The 16,319-nt window shown below is 40.3% G+C and overlaps 1 protein-coding gene across 1 annotated transcript; it reads right to left on the bottom strand.

Annotated features, from left to right (window-relative positions):
• Nucleotides 1-5,985: 5,985 nt before the first annotated feature.
• On the bottom strand, nucleotides 5,986-15,368 carry LOC132592953 (vomeronasal type-2 receptor 26-like; the record flags this gene model as incomplete). Its single annotated transcript, XM_060281228.1, has 3 exons — nucleotides 15,111-15,368; nucleotides 10,229-10,355; nucleotides 5,986-6,743 (listed from the first exon to the last, which is right to left on the bottom strand). Coding segments are annotated over exons 1-3 (1,143 nt in total), but the record flags the coding sequence as incomplete, so codon positions are not given.
• Between the last annotated feature and the right edge of the window lie 951 nt (nucleotides 15,369-16,319).

Raw genomic sequence — 16,319 nt, 5'->3', positions numbered from 1 at the left:
CAAAACATGACACACCATTTGCTTCCTGAGTATTTGCTTGTTTGATATTGTTTACTAAAATGAACTGCATTGAAAAATTGAACGAGCTGATCATATTTAGTTTGAAAAAGAAATGCTTAAGGGGAAACTTTTTAGCCATTGTTAAATGTCTGAAAAATTGCCATTCATTAGGTGGAACAGCATTATTTGCTCTTGTTCTAGACAAAAAGGTTTGAGTTAATTGGTGGGGAAAAGGCTGGGTAGCATCTGATAGGGATGCTGAATTTGACAGAGTCATCCATTCCGTCTCCTAGGTGATTTGGTAAAGGATTTCAGCCAAAATGGTCAAGCTGAGCACCTTTTGAAAATTAGGAGATATTAAAACAATGTTGGCGTGATCAAGTGTATCAAAAGGGGCTTGTGTGTAAGTCTTTAAGCTTTTCACGGGCTGTGGCTTGATATGGTGCACAAGAAGAAATGACAAGGAGTTCTGCCTTCAAATGCATATCCTGTATATCAATACTGCAGTTTTAAGGTTATGTGGTAAGTTAAACAATATCTATCTGAAACAGAGGCTTGGCTTAAGCTTTTATTACCAAAAGAAAGAAGAAATTCTAAACAACAAAAATAAGCTTGTGCACTATTTGGGGGGAGGGACATAAACAAAAATCAAAGATCTGTACTTTTTGAATTGACTTTAATTAAAGTGAATAAAGAGGCAGATCTATACAGATGGTCAAAACTAAAACTGATACACAAAAACTTCCTCCATCCATCCATGGTACCTTTTTTGACACTTGACAAAAAAAAACCCCTCCATTTTTTTCAGGATCCCCTAATTGATGGTTAGTCATTGTACAACTAACTGGCCATTGGCCATTTTGCCTAGGGCTGATGGGAGTTGCAATCTAACGGCACTCAGAGCACCACCTTGGTCACCCTTGCATTCACTCTTTACTATAGCTAAAGACAAGAGCTCAGTGTTCTGAGAGTGCAGCTCTAATGCTCATTATCCCAGGGTCAAATGCATGGAAAGAAAAGCAAACAACCATCAAGGCCTTACATAAATGTATCTGTCAATGTTGGCAGGGGTTCTTCTGAGAAAAGCATTTCACTGGTGACCACGCAGCCGTGATAAGCTACAGAACCAATGATGAAGTTTCCTGGCTGATGATATGTGTGAACTGGAGGCTGTGGGTGACGGATACTGCACTGAACCCTGCGAGCCCTGCATGCCGTATGAGGTAACAGGGCCAGGAGCACAATGACTAAAACCATTCTCAGTACAAGCCCAGATTTTTACTCTACATACAAAAGCCCCTATTTTGTTCTACAGCATAATCATTACAGCCTCTCTGATTAAAAACTGCTTGAGCTTAACATTGCACATTTCCCCAATAGCCACGAACTTGCAATATCCAAGAGCAGAACTGTGGATCTTTGCCCTGTTCTAAATTCTTCTCCCTGACCCTGAATTTTACTGGGTATATTTATTACATCCTTCACAGACTTTGCTGTTTGTTTTGCTAGTGGACACTGATATTCCACTGGGATTTCCCTGAATATCAAAAGTAATTGCTGTCCTTCTGACAAGGTAATTGTGAGGGCAATTGTTGAATTAAAGTTGGGGAGCCCCTGGGGAATAGAGAAAATTTGTTTGTCACATATTCTGAACTGAAATATTCATTCTCAGCTAGACAAGAAGGGGTGGCATGATTGGGAGTCATTAACACCAAGCTAGGGACATTATATTCAATGCTTAATGATAAACGTCACCAACATGACACTTGTGTGTGCCAGTGTGTCGCACACCACAGCCCCAGTGTCAGAGCAGCGCTCGTGGGGGTTTGCATGGTGTAGGAATTCAAAGGAAGAAGCCCCAAACACCAGAATGATCAGTTCTAATGCTTTATTGAAGAAATATATTGACTTACAGCAAAGGAGCCTGCCAGTTCCCCTTGCCCCAGTTCAAAGCACACAGGGGATGGCCTTCACAGCAAGAAGATGCTTGTCCACGCCCAAGTGAAAGTGCATACATTTTTATATAGCAAGGCAGCTACCTGACAAAGAGGGTGTAAGTGGCAAGTACTCAAACATTATAGATACTTCCTCTTCTGGGCTCTGAGCTCAACAACCCAGTCCCACAGATAAGGGCACCATCAAAGCAAGCAAATTAGTGTGTATCAAAGCAGGCATGTATAAAGGTATATGAGATCGTATCCATAGCATGAATAGGCAGGGTCCTGGAGACACGGGTATTTGCCCCTTTCTGGTCATTCAGCTGCTGCACAGCTAAGTGGGTGGCTCTTTGCAGACCATAGAATCATAGAATCATAGAATCATAGAGTTGGAAGAGACCACAAGGGCCATCCAGTCCAACCCCCTGCCAAGCAGGAAACACCATCAAAGCATTCCTGACAGATGGCTGTCAAGCCTCTGCTTAAAGACCTCCAAAGAAGGAGACTCCACCACACTCCTTGGCAGCAAATTCCACTGCCGAACAGCTCTTACTGTCAGGAAGTTCTTCCTAATGTTTAGGTGGAATTTTCTTTCTTGTAGTTTCAATCCGTTGCTCCGTGTCCGCTTCTCTGGAGCAGCAGAAAACAACCTTTCTCCCTCCTCTATATGACATCCTTTTATATATTTGAACATGGTTATCATATCACCCCTTAACCTTCTCTTCTCCAGGCTAAACATACCCAGCTCCCTAAGCCGTTCCTCATAAGGCATCGTTTCCAGGCCTTTGACCATTTTGGTTGCCCTCTTCTGGACACGTTCCAGCTTATCAGTATCCTTCTTGAACTGTGGTGCCCAGAACTGGACACAATACTCCAGGTGAGGTCTGACCAGAGCAGAATACAGTGGTACTATTACTTCCCTTGATCTAGATGCTATACTCCTATTGATGCAGCCCAGAATTGCATTGGCTTTTTTAGCTGCTGCATCACACTGCTGACTCATGTCAAGTTTGTGGTCAACCAAAACTCCTAGATCCTTTTCACATGTACTGCTCTCAAGCCAGGTGTCTCCCATCCTGTATTTGTGCCTTTCATTTTTTTTGCCCAAGTGTAGTACTTTACATTTCTCCTTGTTAAAATTCATCTTGTTTGCTTTGGCCCAGTTGTCTAATCTGTTAAGGTCATTCTGAAGTGTGATCCTGTCCTCTGGGGTGTTAGCCACCCCTCCCAATTTGGTGTCATCTGCAAACTTGCTCAGGATTCCCTCAAGCCCATCATCCAAGTCATTGATAAAGATGTTGAACAAGACTGGGCCCAAGACAGAACCCTGTGGCACCCCACTAGTCACTACTCTCCAGGATGAGGAGGAGCCATTGATGAGCACCCTTTGGGTTCGGTCAGTAAGCCAGCTACAAATCCACTGAATGGTAGCATTGTCTAGCCCACATTTTACCAGCTTCTTTACAAGAATATCATGGGGCACCTTGTCAAAGGCCTTGCTGAAATCAAGATAGGCTACATCCACAGCGTTCCCTTCATCTACCAGGCTTGTAATTCTGTCAAAAAATGAGATCAGATTAGTCTGACATGACTTATTTTTCAGGAACCCATGCTGACTTTTAGTGATCACAGAGTTTCTTTCTAGGTGCTCACAGACTGTTTGCTTAATGATCTGCTCTAGAATCTTTCCTGGTATTGATGTCAGGCTGACTGGGCGGTAATTGTTTGGGTCCTCTCTTTTCCCCTTTTTGAAAATAGGGACAACATTTGCCCTCCTCCAGTCTGCTGGAACTTCGCCTGTTCTCCAGGAATTTTCAAAGATTATTGCCAGTGGTTCTGAAATCACCTCTGCCAGTTCTTTTAATACTCTTGGATGTAGTTCATCTGGCCCTGGAGACTTGAATACATCTAAACTAGCCAAGTATTCTTGTACTACCTCCTTACTTATCCTGGGCTGTGTTTCCCCTGCTGAATCATCTGCTCCATATTCTTCAGGTCGGGCGTTTTTTTCTTTCTTGGAGAAGACTGAGGCAAAGAAGGCATTGAGGAGTTCTGCCCTTTCTCTGTCCCCTGTTTGCATTTCACCATCTTCTCCTCTGAGTGACCCCACTGTTTCCTTGTTTTTCCTTTTGCTACGGACATACCCATAAAAGCCCTTTTTGTTGCTTTTAACCTCTCTGGCGAGCCTGAGTTCATTCTGTGCTTTAGCTTTTCTGACTTTGTCTCTACACGTGCTGGCTATATGTTTGAATTCCTCTCTGGAGATTTCCCCCCTTTTCCATTTTTTGTACATATCCCTTTTAAATCTTAACTCAGTCAAAAGTTCTTTAGATAGCCAGCCTGGCTTCTTTAGGCACCTTCCATGTTTCCGTCTCATTGGTATTGCCTGAAGTTGTGCTTTTAATATCTCCCTTTTAACAAACTCCCAACCATCATGAACTCCCTTCCCTTTTAGTATTACTGTCCATGGGATTTCACCCAGCGTTTCCCTAAGTTTTCTGAAGTCGGCTTTCTTAAAGTCTAGAATTTGGACCTTAGTATGCTTGGTTGCTCCTTTCCGCTGGATAATAAACTCCAGAAGAGCATGGTCACTCCCACCTAATGATCCTGCCACTTCTACCCCACTAACCAAGTCATCACTATTGGTTAGGACCAGATCTAAAATGGCTGATCCTCTTGTTGCTTCTCCCACTTTCTGGACAATGAAGTTGTCTGCAAGGCCAGTGAGGAATCTGTTCGACCTTATGCTCTTGGCTGAGTTTGACATCCAACAAATATCAGGATAGTTGAAATCCCCCATTACTACTATCTCACTTCCTTTGGAATGCTTGGCCATCTGTTCCAGGAAGGCATCATCTGTGTCCTCAGTTTGGCTTGGGGATCTATAGTAAACTCCCACAATGAGATCACTGTTGTTTTTCTCTCCCTTAATTTTGACCCAGATACTCTCAATTTGGCTTTGAAGTTTTAAATCCTGGATCTCTTCACAGGTATACATATCCCTAACATATAAAGCTACTCCTCCTCCTTTCCTGTTTGGTCTATTTCTCTTAAATAGATTGTATCCCTCTATTACTACATTCCAGTCATGATACTCATCCCACCAGGTTTCAGTGATGCCTATTATGTCATATTTAGTTTGCTGTACCAAGAGCTCAAGTTCATCTTGTTTATTTCCCATGCTCTGTGCATTAGTATACAGACATTGAAGACCGTTGATCATTCCCCCATGTCTCTTATTTAAGGATATTTTCATCCCACCACTAGGTCTGCATGCTGCTTGCTCCATTTGGTCCTTGACATTCGGATGATCATCTTCAGCATTTGATAGACTCCTACCTTCAGGACCACTGTCTCCCTCCCCCACATAAGTCAGTTTAAAGCCCTCCTGATGAGGTTTTTGAGTTTCATGGCAAAAACATTCCTCCCAACTTTTGTGAGGTGCAGCCCATCACTTGCCAGAAGTCCATCTTCAAGAAACTGCAGACCGTGATCTAGGAATCCCAACCGTTCCTGTTTGCACCAACCAGACCAACCAGAGTTAAAACCAATAATGACTCTATGATTTACAGTTGGTTGTAAACAGTGTCTTGTCAGGCATTTCATCCCAGCTGTGGACCACTATTCTTCCATACATTAAACTTGCACAAATATTGGCCAGATAAATCAATTCCTTATTCTGGTAGGGTTCAGAAATAAACATCTTGCTTCTAGATATCATAGTATGAAAGGATATTGTATAAAGATTCTATATAAAAACTCTTTGCTGTAGTGTTTAAATGGGTTCATGTTGCCAACACTGATATCATTCTATATGGAGGGTGGAATATAAATTTTAGAAAGAAAGAAACAAATTTCAAGTTAGAAGAACATTGAAGCCTCTGGGGAAACATATTTAGGGTACCTGCTGAGAGGAAATATCTCATGAATACTCTTGCTGTGCAAGCAGAAACAAACCACTGAACTTTGAAATAATGGTGAATAATGCAGACATATAAATTATTCAGCCTTTATTTCTTATTAAATGTTCCCTGTTGTTCAGCTCAGGCCGCAACACAATAATGTAGCATTTCGGGGCGAAAATGCAAGTCAGAAGACCAGCACTAGAGGCTAAGATAGAGAAGATCTCCACCGCTACCATATATTTCCCCTTGGTACTGAGGTAGCTTGGAAAGAAAGATATCCAAACACTACAAAAGACCAGCATACTGAAAGTGATGAACTTGGCTTCATTGAAACTGTCCGGTAACTTCCTGGCAAGGAAAGCCCATGAGTGCGTGTCAACATCAGGGAATGGGGGTGAGGATCCCAGCCAAGCAGTACAGACACCTATTTGAATAAGGGAACAGGAAACCACAATGGCATTGGTCATTCTCTTCCCCACCCACTTCCTCATCCTAGATCCTGGTTTGGTGGCCATGAAAGCCAGAACTACTGTGAAAGTTTTTGCCAGTATACAAGAAATGGCCACTGAGAAGATGATGCCAAAAGCAGTCTGTTGAAGGAGACAGAATGCCCTTTCAGGTCGGCCGATGAACAACAGTGCAGAAAGGAAGCAGAGCAGGAGGGAGATGAGAAGAGTGTAGGTGAGGTCCCGGTTGTTGGCTTTGACAATGGGTGTGTTGTGATGCTTCAAAAATGTTCCCAGGACCAGAGCTGTGATGAAAGAAAAAGAAAGGGCAAAACAGGCCAGAATGATCCCCAAAGGTTCTCCATAAGTCAAAAAGCTTATATCCTTGGGAATACACACATCCCGATTATTGTTTGGATATTCTTCTTCTGAACATTGATTGCAGTCATTCATATCTTTAAAAAGAAAATATGTATTGTGATATTTGTTTGGAATATGCATGGTAATGCATTTTTTAATTTTTTTATCTGGTCTGATGAAAATTATTTAAAGCTTGGGATCATAAATGTTATCTGTAAGGAATGGTTGTGCTAGAATTCTCTTAATAAAAATGATGGATAGAAGGTATGCCTAATTCAACTGCTGCTTAATAAGGATTTAAACCTTGTGTCTTCCAAGTTCAAAACTGCCATTCTAACTATTACACTAAGATAGCTCTAATTTCCATCTTATGAAAATACTCAAATTTTCACATGTACATAAATTGATAGAATACCAATTTTGGACATCCACCTCTGCTTCTTTTGTTTTTTTGTTTAGCGATTTCAACCCAAATTTAGAAGAATAAAATGGAACTTGTTAAGGTCTTGTGAATCTCTTTTCCAATCCACCTGCTATTTTCTCGTGGTCTGTTCTGCTCCTGTTTCTTCTTCTGCTCTGCTTATTCTTCACTTCCGCCTTCAATCCTTGCTAATTTATGAACATTTCTAGATTTTTTAATCAATAAAATTGATTGGTATGCATGGTGTGTAATGTATATATGAAGGAGAAATAGATATATGATGAAATAATAAAAATTATACAGTCCTGGAGCCCTGTGATAATAACGGACTGAACTCTTTGTTCCACAACAATTGTAGGATCCAAGAATTCTTTGAAAACTCATCTACATTGTCATCATTAATATGAATGTGTTCTGGATTTGGCTGAGGTTCAAGTAGTGAGCCAAATTGGGCCCTTTCAGAGGGATTTGGGCCTTGGACAAGTTGGGTTGAAACAGCAGCAGATCACTGAAGGTGAAAATGGATGACCCAAGGGGATCTGGAACTACAAGTGGGCAGTACATCAGGCAGGAATGAGAGTCAGCCTTATTGTTTCCTGTGAAAAGGCCAGGTTATGTCACCACCTGATGCGTTTTTCCAGGTGAATGTAGGGGCCTGGTGTTGCCTGACTCTCCTGCCTGCCTGATGCAGGTCTAGATTAAAACAACTGGAGGCCTGGGCTAAGAGACCTTGGGAGTCCTAAACTTAAAAGCATCTGATCATGAGAAACAAAACGTCCTTTTTTATCTGCTCATTGAAAGTAGAACATTGCTGAAATTTTAGCATTGATAAAAAGATTGTATATAACTTTAATAAACTTTAATAAGCTTGCAGAAGTATGGAATTAATGAAGACATTCACAAAGACCATTCATGGGGAATCATAGCTATGTTATAACATTAAGGTAAGGTAAAGGTAAAGGACCCCTGGCCAGTTAAGTGCAGTCAAAGACTACTATGGGGTTGCAGCGTTCATCTTGCTTTCAGGCCAAGGGAGCCAGTGTTTGTCCACAGAAAGTTTTCCGGGCCATGTGGCCAGCATGACTAAACTGCTACCGGCTAACAGAGGACCATGATGAGTGCCAGAGTGCATGGAAATGCCATTTACCTTCCCACTGCAGCAGTGCCTATTTATATACTTGCACTGGTATGTTTTTGAACTGCTAGATCGGCAGAAGCTGGGACAGAGCAATGGGAGCTCACCCCATTGTGCGGATTCGAACTGTCAACCTTCTGATCAACAAGCTGCAGAAGCTTAGTGCTTTAGACAACAGTACCACCAGTGTCCCTTACAATATCTACAAAGTCAGAATAGTTTGTTTCAAGCTCTTTTGGGTGCTAATTTATCAATCATATCATTAAAAATCAGAAAGTTGCAGTTTAAGAATGCTTAGATCAGACAACCAATCTTGGGAAATTGTTGACTGTAAATCATTCTTTATCCTTTTTAATTAAAAAAATGATCTTTTGCAAGTACAGTTTGTAGGCATTAAACACAGGAACAATCTGTATCTGAAGAAGTGTGCATGCACACGAAAGCTCATACCAATGACAAACTTAGTTGGTCTCTAAGGTGCCACTGGAAGGATTTTTTAAATTTTGTTTTGACTACGTCAGACCAACATGGCTACTTACCTGTAACAGGAACAATCTGAAAATTGTTTCCACATTTGGAAAAGCTGTCTGAATTTTCTCTTTTAATATTGTTTGATACATATCTTGGTGGCTGAAATTTTCTTTTTCAATGTGAGTTTGTTTGCCATACAGGTGGAAATGCAAGACTTCATTGACTAGATTAAGGTCAACATCCTTTAGATACCCTTGAATCAGCATCTTAATGACATTGTGAATCTGTACCTTGGTTGCTAGCAGGTTCACCAAAAATGTCTAGGTCTCAAGAGCATCCATTATAGAATTTACCCTAAACTTGTCCCTTGGAGAAAGTTCGTCTAAGGTTGTGAATGTTGTCCCATCATTGTTTCACCTTCCCCATACTCTGCATTCTTTTGACAGTTTTGTGCTCGACATTCAGTAGAGTAAATGTTGCTTGCTGTTCAATTACATCAAAGTTAACCCAAGTGAAAATTAGCCTGTAGTGGGGAGCTGTAATTTTTTGCACCTGTGCTCAATGGAATTTGCTAACTTTATGATATTGGACTAGCAAATATGTCCAAAGGTGAAGCATGACAACGAATTCAGAAATTGAGGCCCTGGGCTGCAGCCCGCTCAACCCGTGCATAAATCTAGCACAGGATAGATGACTCTGTGCAAGAACTGTTTAGCAGAGGTATTGAGAGATTTCCTGCAGAGAAGCTGCTTGTGAAGCAGTACCTGTGGGATTGATGCCACCAAAGAGAAGCTGTTGCACAAAATTATCAATCTGGCATGGTGCAGGGTTCTCCTTTACAAGCAGCTTCCCTGCAGGTAAGCCCCTTGTGAAGGAATACACTGCAAAATTGACTGCCTCTATGCTTGTTTGGAAGGGCAAAGGGCATCTCTTCTCCCCCCCCCTCCATCCGCTGTAGGTTTAATTAAACATTAGTCCCTCACCAAACTAATTTGGGATGGGTCCAGTGATACTTGAGCTGCCCCAGAGTAGACCATTATGATTGGGGTCCCTGATTGGACCAAAAGGGCAGATTAGTGGTGATGGAGTTCAAAGCCATAGTGATTAAGGATCAACTTAATAAAAGCGTAAATAAGTCTGGAAGAAAAGCACACACCTTTCCTACTGCTTTTTTAGTGTGGCAGTAACCACAGATGAAAATGAGAAAAAACTGTGTTTCAGTCATCAGTGTGAGGGTAAAGCTCAATCTTACCCCTGAAAGTTATCTTTTCCGCTATGCTATCACCAGAACTGCCCATCACTACTCAGAAGCCATTGTATTTTATTAGCAGAACCTGCTTTGAATAATCTGAGCCAAATGATCACATACACCTGATTGTTTCTTCTTCAGCAGCTTGTTCCAGGCCATACTTGACAAACAAGTCAATTTTTCACATTTGAAAATTGAAGAAATGCAATCCTGATAGAGTCCTAAATTTACAGGCACATTCCTGTGCCTTTGAGGCCAACCCCTTCTATTTCACAACGCTGTACAATATACACATAATACTTACCCTCCTGATCTGAAATCTTCCCTTCTGGACATGGGATGCAATCATAACAGCAAAATGGCTCTCCCTCTTTCAATTTCTTCCTAAAGCCAGGGTGGCACCTCTCATTACATAACGAAAGAGGCTGAGACTAAGGCACAAATGAGAGAGCACAATAATAATTCTGAGAATAGTAAGTTAAGAAAAGGACCCTGAATATTCTGATTTTCCTAAGTCATACAGTGGAACCTCGGTTTTCAAATGTAATCCATTCCGGAAGTCCGTTCGACTTCTGAAACATATGGAAACTGAGGATCAAAGGGCTGTCAGCAAGTTCAATGGAAAAGGAAAAGAAAAACATTCATCAGAAGTTGTTTGACTTCCAAGGTGCGTTTGAAAGTGTTTCGGCATTCAGCTTTCGAAACATTCAACAGCTGAGGCATTCGAAAACTGAGGTTTGACTGAATCTCCTTTTAGTAATGCATGGTCTATGCTACAAGAAAGCACTAATTTTATTCATTAACATAATAATTATGATGACACATCCTGCATAGATAGACAGATATAGTGGTACCTCAGGTTACAAACATCTCAGGTTACAAACGCTTCAGGTTACAAACTCGGCAAACCTGGAAGAGTTACCTTGAGTTGAGAACTTTGCCCCAGGATGAGAACAGAAATCGTGTGCTGGCGGTGCAGCGGCAGCAAGAGGCCCTATTAGCCAAAGCACTCCTCTAATTAAGAACGGACCTCCGGAACGAATTAAGTTCGTAACTAGAGGTACCACTGTATTTGATTTTCTATGTTACTTCCTGCATGTGCTTTTATTCAATAGATAATTTTTTTAAAAAAATAACCTTTGGTTTTCACACACAAACATATTTTATTCAGATATTTGCCATGCACTAAATGTAACACTTCTGCTTGAACTAAACATTTCCAGTAGAGCATGACTGAAAATGACTTAGATTAGAATCTTATGTATATTTAAACCAATAGAGATATGATGAAATTCTATATAAGATTTCCTCTGAACCATTTCCTCATGAATAAAGGCAAGAACACAGCAACAGGTGTTTATTTATTTGTTTGATCTAGTTATAGCCCACCTTTCTCCCAGGGTGGAAATCAAGATGGCTACTTGTGGAATCATAGCTACTTGTGGAATCCCAATTTTCCAACAGTTCATCCACTATGCTTTTTCAGTGAAATCCCCTGCCTCCAGATTTTATAGTGTTTCATCACTGTCTGATGAAAATTATTTTACACATCAGGACAGAGCATCAGTATTCACTCAAAACTAGAAATCTTTTCAAATTGCTGACAGTTGGATCTTACCTGGTTAAACGTGCTATACCATGTTATCTCATCTGCATTGATGGTGAACACTTGGTTGGGGGTCCACCCTGCCAACTTTCACTCTGTGAAATGATTGATTTGAAGAAACAATCCAGTTGATTACATCAAATCCAGCCACTAACTCCCCATATTCATCAAAGAAAATCTTGTCCCCACCGCTGTTGTTAAAAGTGACATTTCTGAGAAAGTGATGTAGCTAGGTTGAATAGCAAAAAGCAATAGTTTGGAAGTCTGAAGTTAGATCTTGCATATTAAGGTCTAATGTCTTTGGTTTTCTAGTGAGAAAAGACTACAAAAACACAAGAATTAAATCAATGCACCAAAGTCTTAATAGAATAGACACCTTTATCTTACTGACAACACAGCTAGGGATATAAGGGGAATCCTTTAATAGCAAGCAAATTTCCTCCTGTCCACCTGTTCAACCCCTATCATAGTTTTTCCTGTGAAAGCTTTTGTCCTTAATTCTCTACTGAATTTTTAAAAAAGGTTTGTACGTAATATGTAAATATTTTGTTGCAATTTACATAATCTCCATATTCATCAATGTATAATTGCTGTCCCAACGGGGGTTTCATTGCCTTTCTCCCCTTTTTCCCCTGAAGTGTTGTTTGTTGACTCTGTGTATGTGTAAATTGTTGCCAGATGTTATAATCCTAATCCTACCCAGAAGTAAAACTTCTTTAATTCAAGGGGTTTATTTTGCAGGTAAATGTGAGTATGATTGTAATGTTAATCCACTTGCTACTATGAAGGTTACAGCCCAATGGAATATACTATTCATTATTTTTCCACAGTTGCAAAAACATTGGCTTTTTATGTATTAAAAAGCATTTATGAAACAGAATGTTTAATTAAAAAAGGACTTCATATAATCCCATACACAAACAGCAAACTATCAGCAGGATCAGCAGGATTCAAAATAGCCTTTCCCTGATGCCAGAGTGAAGGGAAAATAATACAGGATTAAGGTTATACAGAGCTTTGCAGTGAAGATAGCACAAGATAGACCAATACCAGCCAATGTGGTTTTCACTTCCAGATATTGTTGGACTACAACTCTCATCACCCCAGATAGTATAGTCAATAGTTACAGATGATAGGAGTTGTAATCCACCAGTGTATAGAGGGCATCATGTTTATTGTCCATCAACAAGACCCCAGCTCATTATGAGGCCCAAAAAGTGTGATGCACACAACCCTGGAAGATAAAACCTACACACGTCACGTTAATATACCCAGAGATCACAGAAGAATACCTTACATTGATCAGTAAAAGTGCAATAGTGTACATGGTTTATACACTTACTGTAAGTACACTGACGAAAAGGAGTGAATCGGAGTAGACTGTTAGGCTATTATTTCAAATCTAGTTGATCAAATATAAAGAAAGATTGAAAGATGAGCACTTGAAGAGTTGGGGGAGTCAGTTTTATTATACAAATTGTGGCATACTGTACCACGGTTGTGCTTCTCTGTCACTTGAATACAGTGGTACCTCTACTTACGAATAACTCTACTTACAAATGTTTCTACTTACGAACGGAGCTCCGCCCGCCATCTTGGATGCGGTTTAGATAGGATTTTTTCTACTTACAAATTTTTAGACAGGGTTGCTTCTACTTACGAATTTTTTTCCCAATGCATTCCTATGGGATTCGACTTACAATTTTTTTTGACTTACAAATGTGTGTTCAGAACGCATTAAATTCGTAAGTAGACGTACCACTGTATGTTGATTCTGTTACCTGCCACAACTGTTGATTTTGCCAATTCAGTCCCTCTCTGCTTTCCATCGCTCTGTGTTTGAGTCTAGATGACAGTGTGTGATGTAAAGCATGAGCAGCAGCATAAACTGCATTGTAGATGCTATAGCTGTGGCCAGACATGCTCGTTTCAAACAATGTTGCCGGAAGGCTGTCCAGGTTCTCGTCCCCAGTGCAAATATCCCCCTCCACATTTTCCACATCTGGATTTGGGAATACACAGCCAAAGGCCTGTTGCCAGAAGTCCCTGATAAAACCATTTGCTTTTGCACTGGAAGGACTTTGGCTCTCAGCAAATGATTTGAATTTTGGCAAGTCATTGGAGTGGATTGTGAAGGACAGGACACCATGGAATATTTGGATATCCCAATCCTTTTGATAGACCTGTGAAGTGAGCTCCATTTCAGCTGTTGTTATCCACACTATTCCTTTTGGTAGACTTGGTGGATGTTGTGCAAAATATGGAAGCCATCTCAAAATATACATGGAAACAGATTCTCCATTAAAAACAACCACATTGGCTGTACTCTTCCTGACTTCATTATGCATTTTTGCACCTTCTTCAAGTATTTCATTAATTTCATCAATAGAAGTCAACATGGGGACTCTTTGTATGAAGGAAAAGCAAACTCCACTATGGGAAAACATTGGTGATACAGTTTGTAAAAATCTTTCACCACTTTCATCATTCATTATAAAGACCCCAATCCATGTCCACCTGAAATGTAGTAGCAAAGAGAGAATCCCAGCATATTGAAGGGTTTCCTTAGGGACCATCTGGTAGAAGGAAAGGCCTAGAGTTTTATCATTCATCAGCGGAATGGAGCCATAGATGAGCTGGAAAGAGAATGGGGAAATGACAATAGCGTACTTTATATTCCAACATGGAGGATTCAAAATAGTGTATATAGAATGGAATCCAGGGCTGTCTGTCCCTACTGATGGATGCTACCTCTCAGCAACAAAGGAAGTGAACCAATGTTGTGGATTTATCCCTCCCCTCAGAAGCTTCCTGTGGTTTGAGGAGACTAAAGGAGCAGAATGAATTCCAAATGATTGTCATATTCCCTGTTCCACTCATTGATACCAAACATGCATTATATTAGCAACATTGACAACAACACTATAAGGGAACAGAACTTTTTATGCCCCTTCCCTTGATAAGAAGTTGGGGCTGAAAGATGATAGGCTGATCCATGGATGACCAACAGGTCCATGACTTAGGGGGGAAAGCACTGTGGACTTCTTAGCTCAAGATTTTTATTTTGTAATTATACACCAACATATTTTCAGAATAAAGTAAGAGCAATTTCTGAGTGCTTATGCTATCTGTGTACAGATGTGTACATAATGTGAATATTCCCTTCAATCTAACTTTAAAAATTTCTTCTTTATAAGTGAATAATAAACAGCAGGTTCATCTCTCTCCCCCTCTCTCTTCCTAAATTGAAAGCAAAAATATAAATAAAACAAAAGAAATGCCAGTAACAAGAGTATAATAAAAGAATATAAGTAACAGCCAATTTATAAAATATTCTTCCAAAAATTTTATTATTTGTAAGGGACACATTGATGCCTTTGAATCTCACTGTAGAAAATGTGGAGATTCAACACACACACAGAGAGAGAGAGAGAGAGAGAGAGAGAGAGAGAGAGAGAGAGAGAGAGAGAGAGACAGAGACAGAGACAGAGACAGAGAGACAGAGACAGAGAGAGAGAGAGAGAGAGAGAGAGAGAGAGAGAGAGAGAGAGAGAGAGAGAGAGAGAGAGAACTGTCCTACCTGTGGAACCTTATAGATATTCAGGAGAGTTGCCATATTCATGGAAATTTCAGAATCCAGTCCCCCAATAACTGCTATCAGATTTTTCAGTTTATCACAAATGTAGTTTGGGATGAATCTCTCCAGTGCTGATAGAAGCAGCATTGTGGCCTGATAGGTCCTCCTGGCATTGTTATAGCTGTCATAAATGTGGAAGCCCAAAGTGAGGTTGGGTAACATCTGAGGATTTTCATTGATCTCCTTTACTGCGAAGTCCATGGCCACAACGTGCTGGTAATGCTTAGGTATTACACTAGAATTAATTTGAGATTCTGCATCACGCCGATATTCCACATGTGCTCAGTATCTGATTAATCATTACTTAATCAGTCAACAATTAATGATTACATTATCTACATGTTATATTTTTTGAAGCACCATTTGTAGATAAGCACTACCAGTTACCACATTCATAAGATAACAATACTTTCAGACTATGGAACCTTTTTAATATTGTTAAAATGAACTACACTGAAAAGTTCAATGAGCTGGGTATTCACAGCCTGAAAAAAAGTTTGATGGAAGACATGATAGCTGTCTTTAAATATTTGAAAACCTGTAATTCAGAAGGTGGAGTAGATATTGGCTAATATGGGGGGGAAACCAAGCAGTAAAAGCAGTTTGGGAGAGGAACAGACTGGGAGGGGGTGAGCTGCTCTTGGCTGGAGGCTGGACAGCTTCTGTAATAGATGCCGTAGTTTCAATATTTCCTCCACTGAACAAAGGTGGACTATACGAGCACCAATAACCCTACCATTTTTTAAAATAAGGTGTTATTTAACACACTCATGCACATTCATACAGCAACATTTTCATTCTGCAAAAGCTACTCACACCGTCCACTTTCCTAAAACAGAACTCATCTGGCACATAAACAACCATTAAGGTCTTACACAAACGATTCTGACAATGTTGGTAGGGGTTCTTCTGTGAAGTCGCTTTCACTGGTGACAATGCTGGCATGATAAGCAATGCCACCAATGATGAGATCTCCTTTCTGATGATACATGTGAACTGGATGCTGTGGATAATGGACACTGCATTGAACAATGGGATCTGCCCCTCCTGTTTGAGGAAACAGGACCAATAGCAAGATGACTAAAACTGCCATTCTAAGTACAAGGAAAAATATTCCATCTACATCCAAAATCTCCTATGTTCTTCAACAGA

The sequence above is a fragment of the Zootoca vivipara genome, chromosome 13 (assembly GCF_963506605.1).
Source record: "Zootoca vivipara chromosome 13, rZooViv1.1, whole genome shotgun sequence".
Lineage (NCBI taxonomy): Eukaryota > Metazoa > Chordata > Lepidosauria > Squamata > Lacertidae > Zootoca > Zootoca vivipara.
Note: the sequence above shows the minus strand (reverse complement) of the source record. Positions and strands in the feature narration are given on the sequence as shown.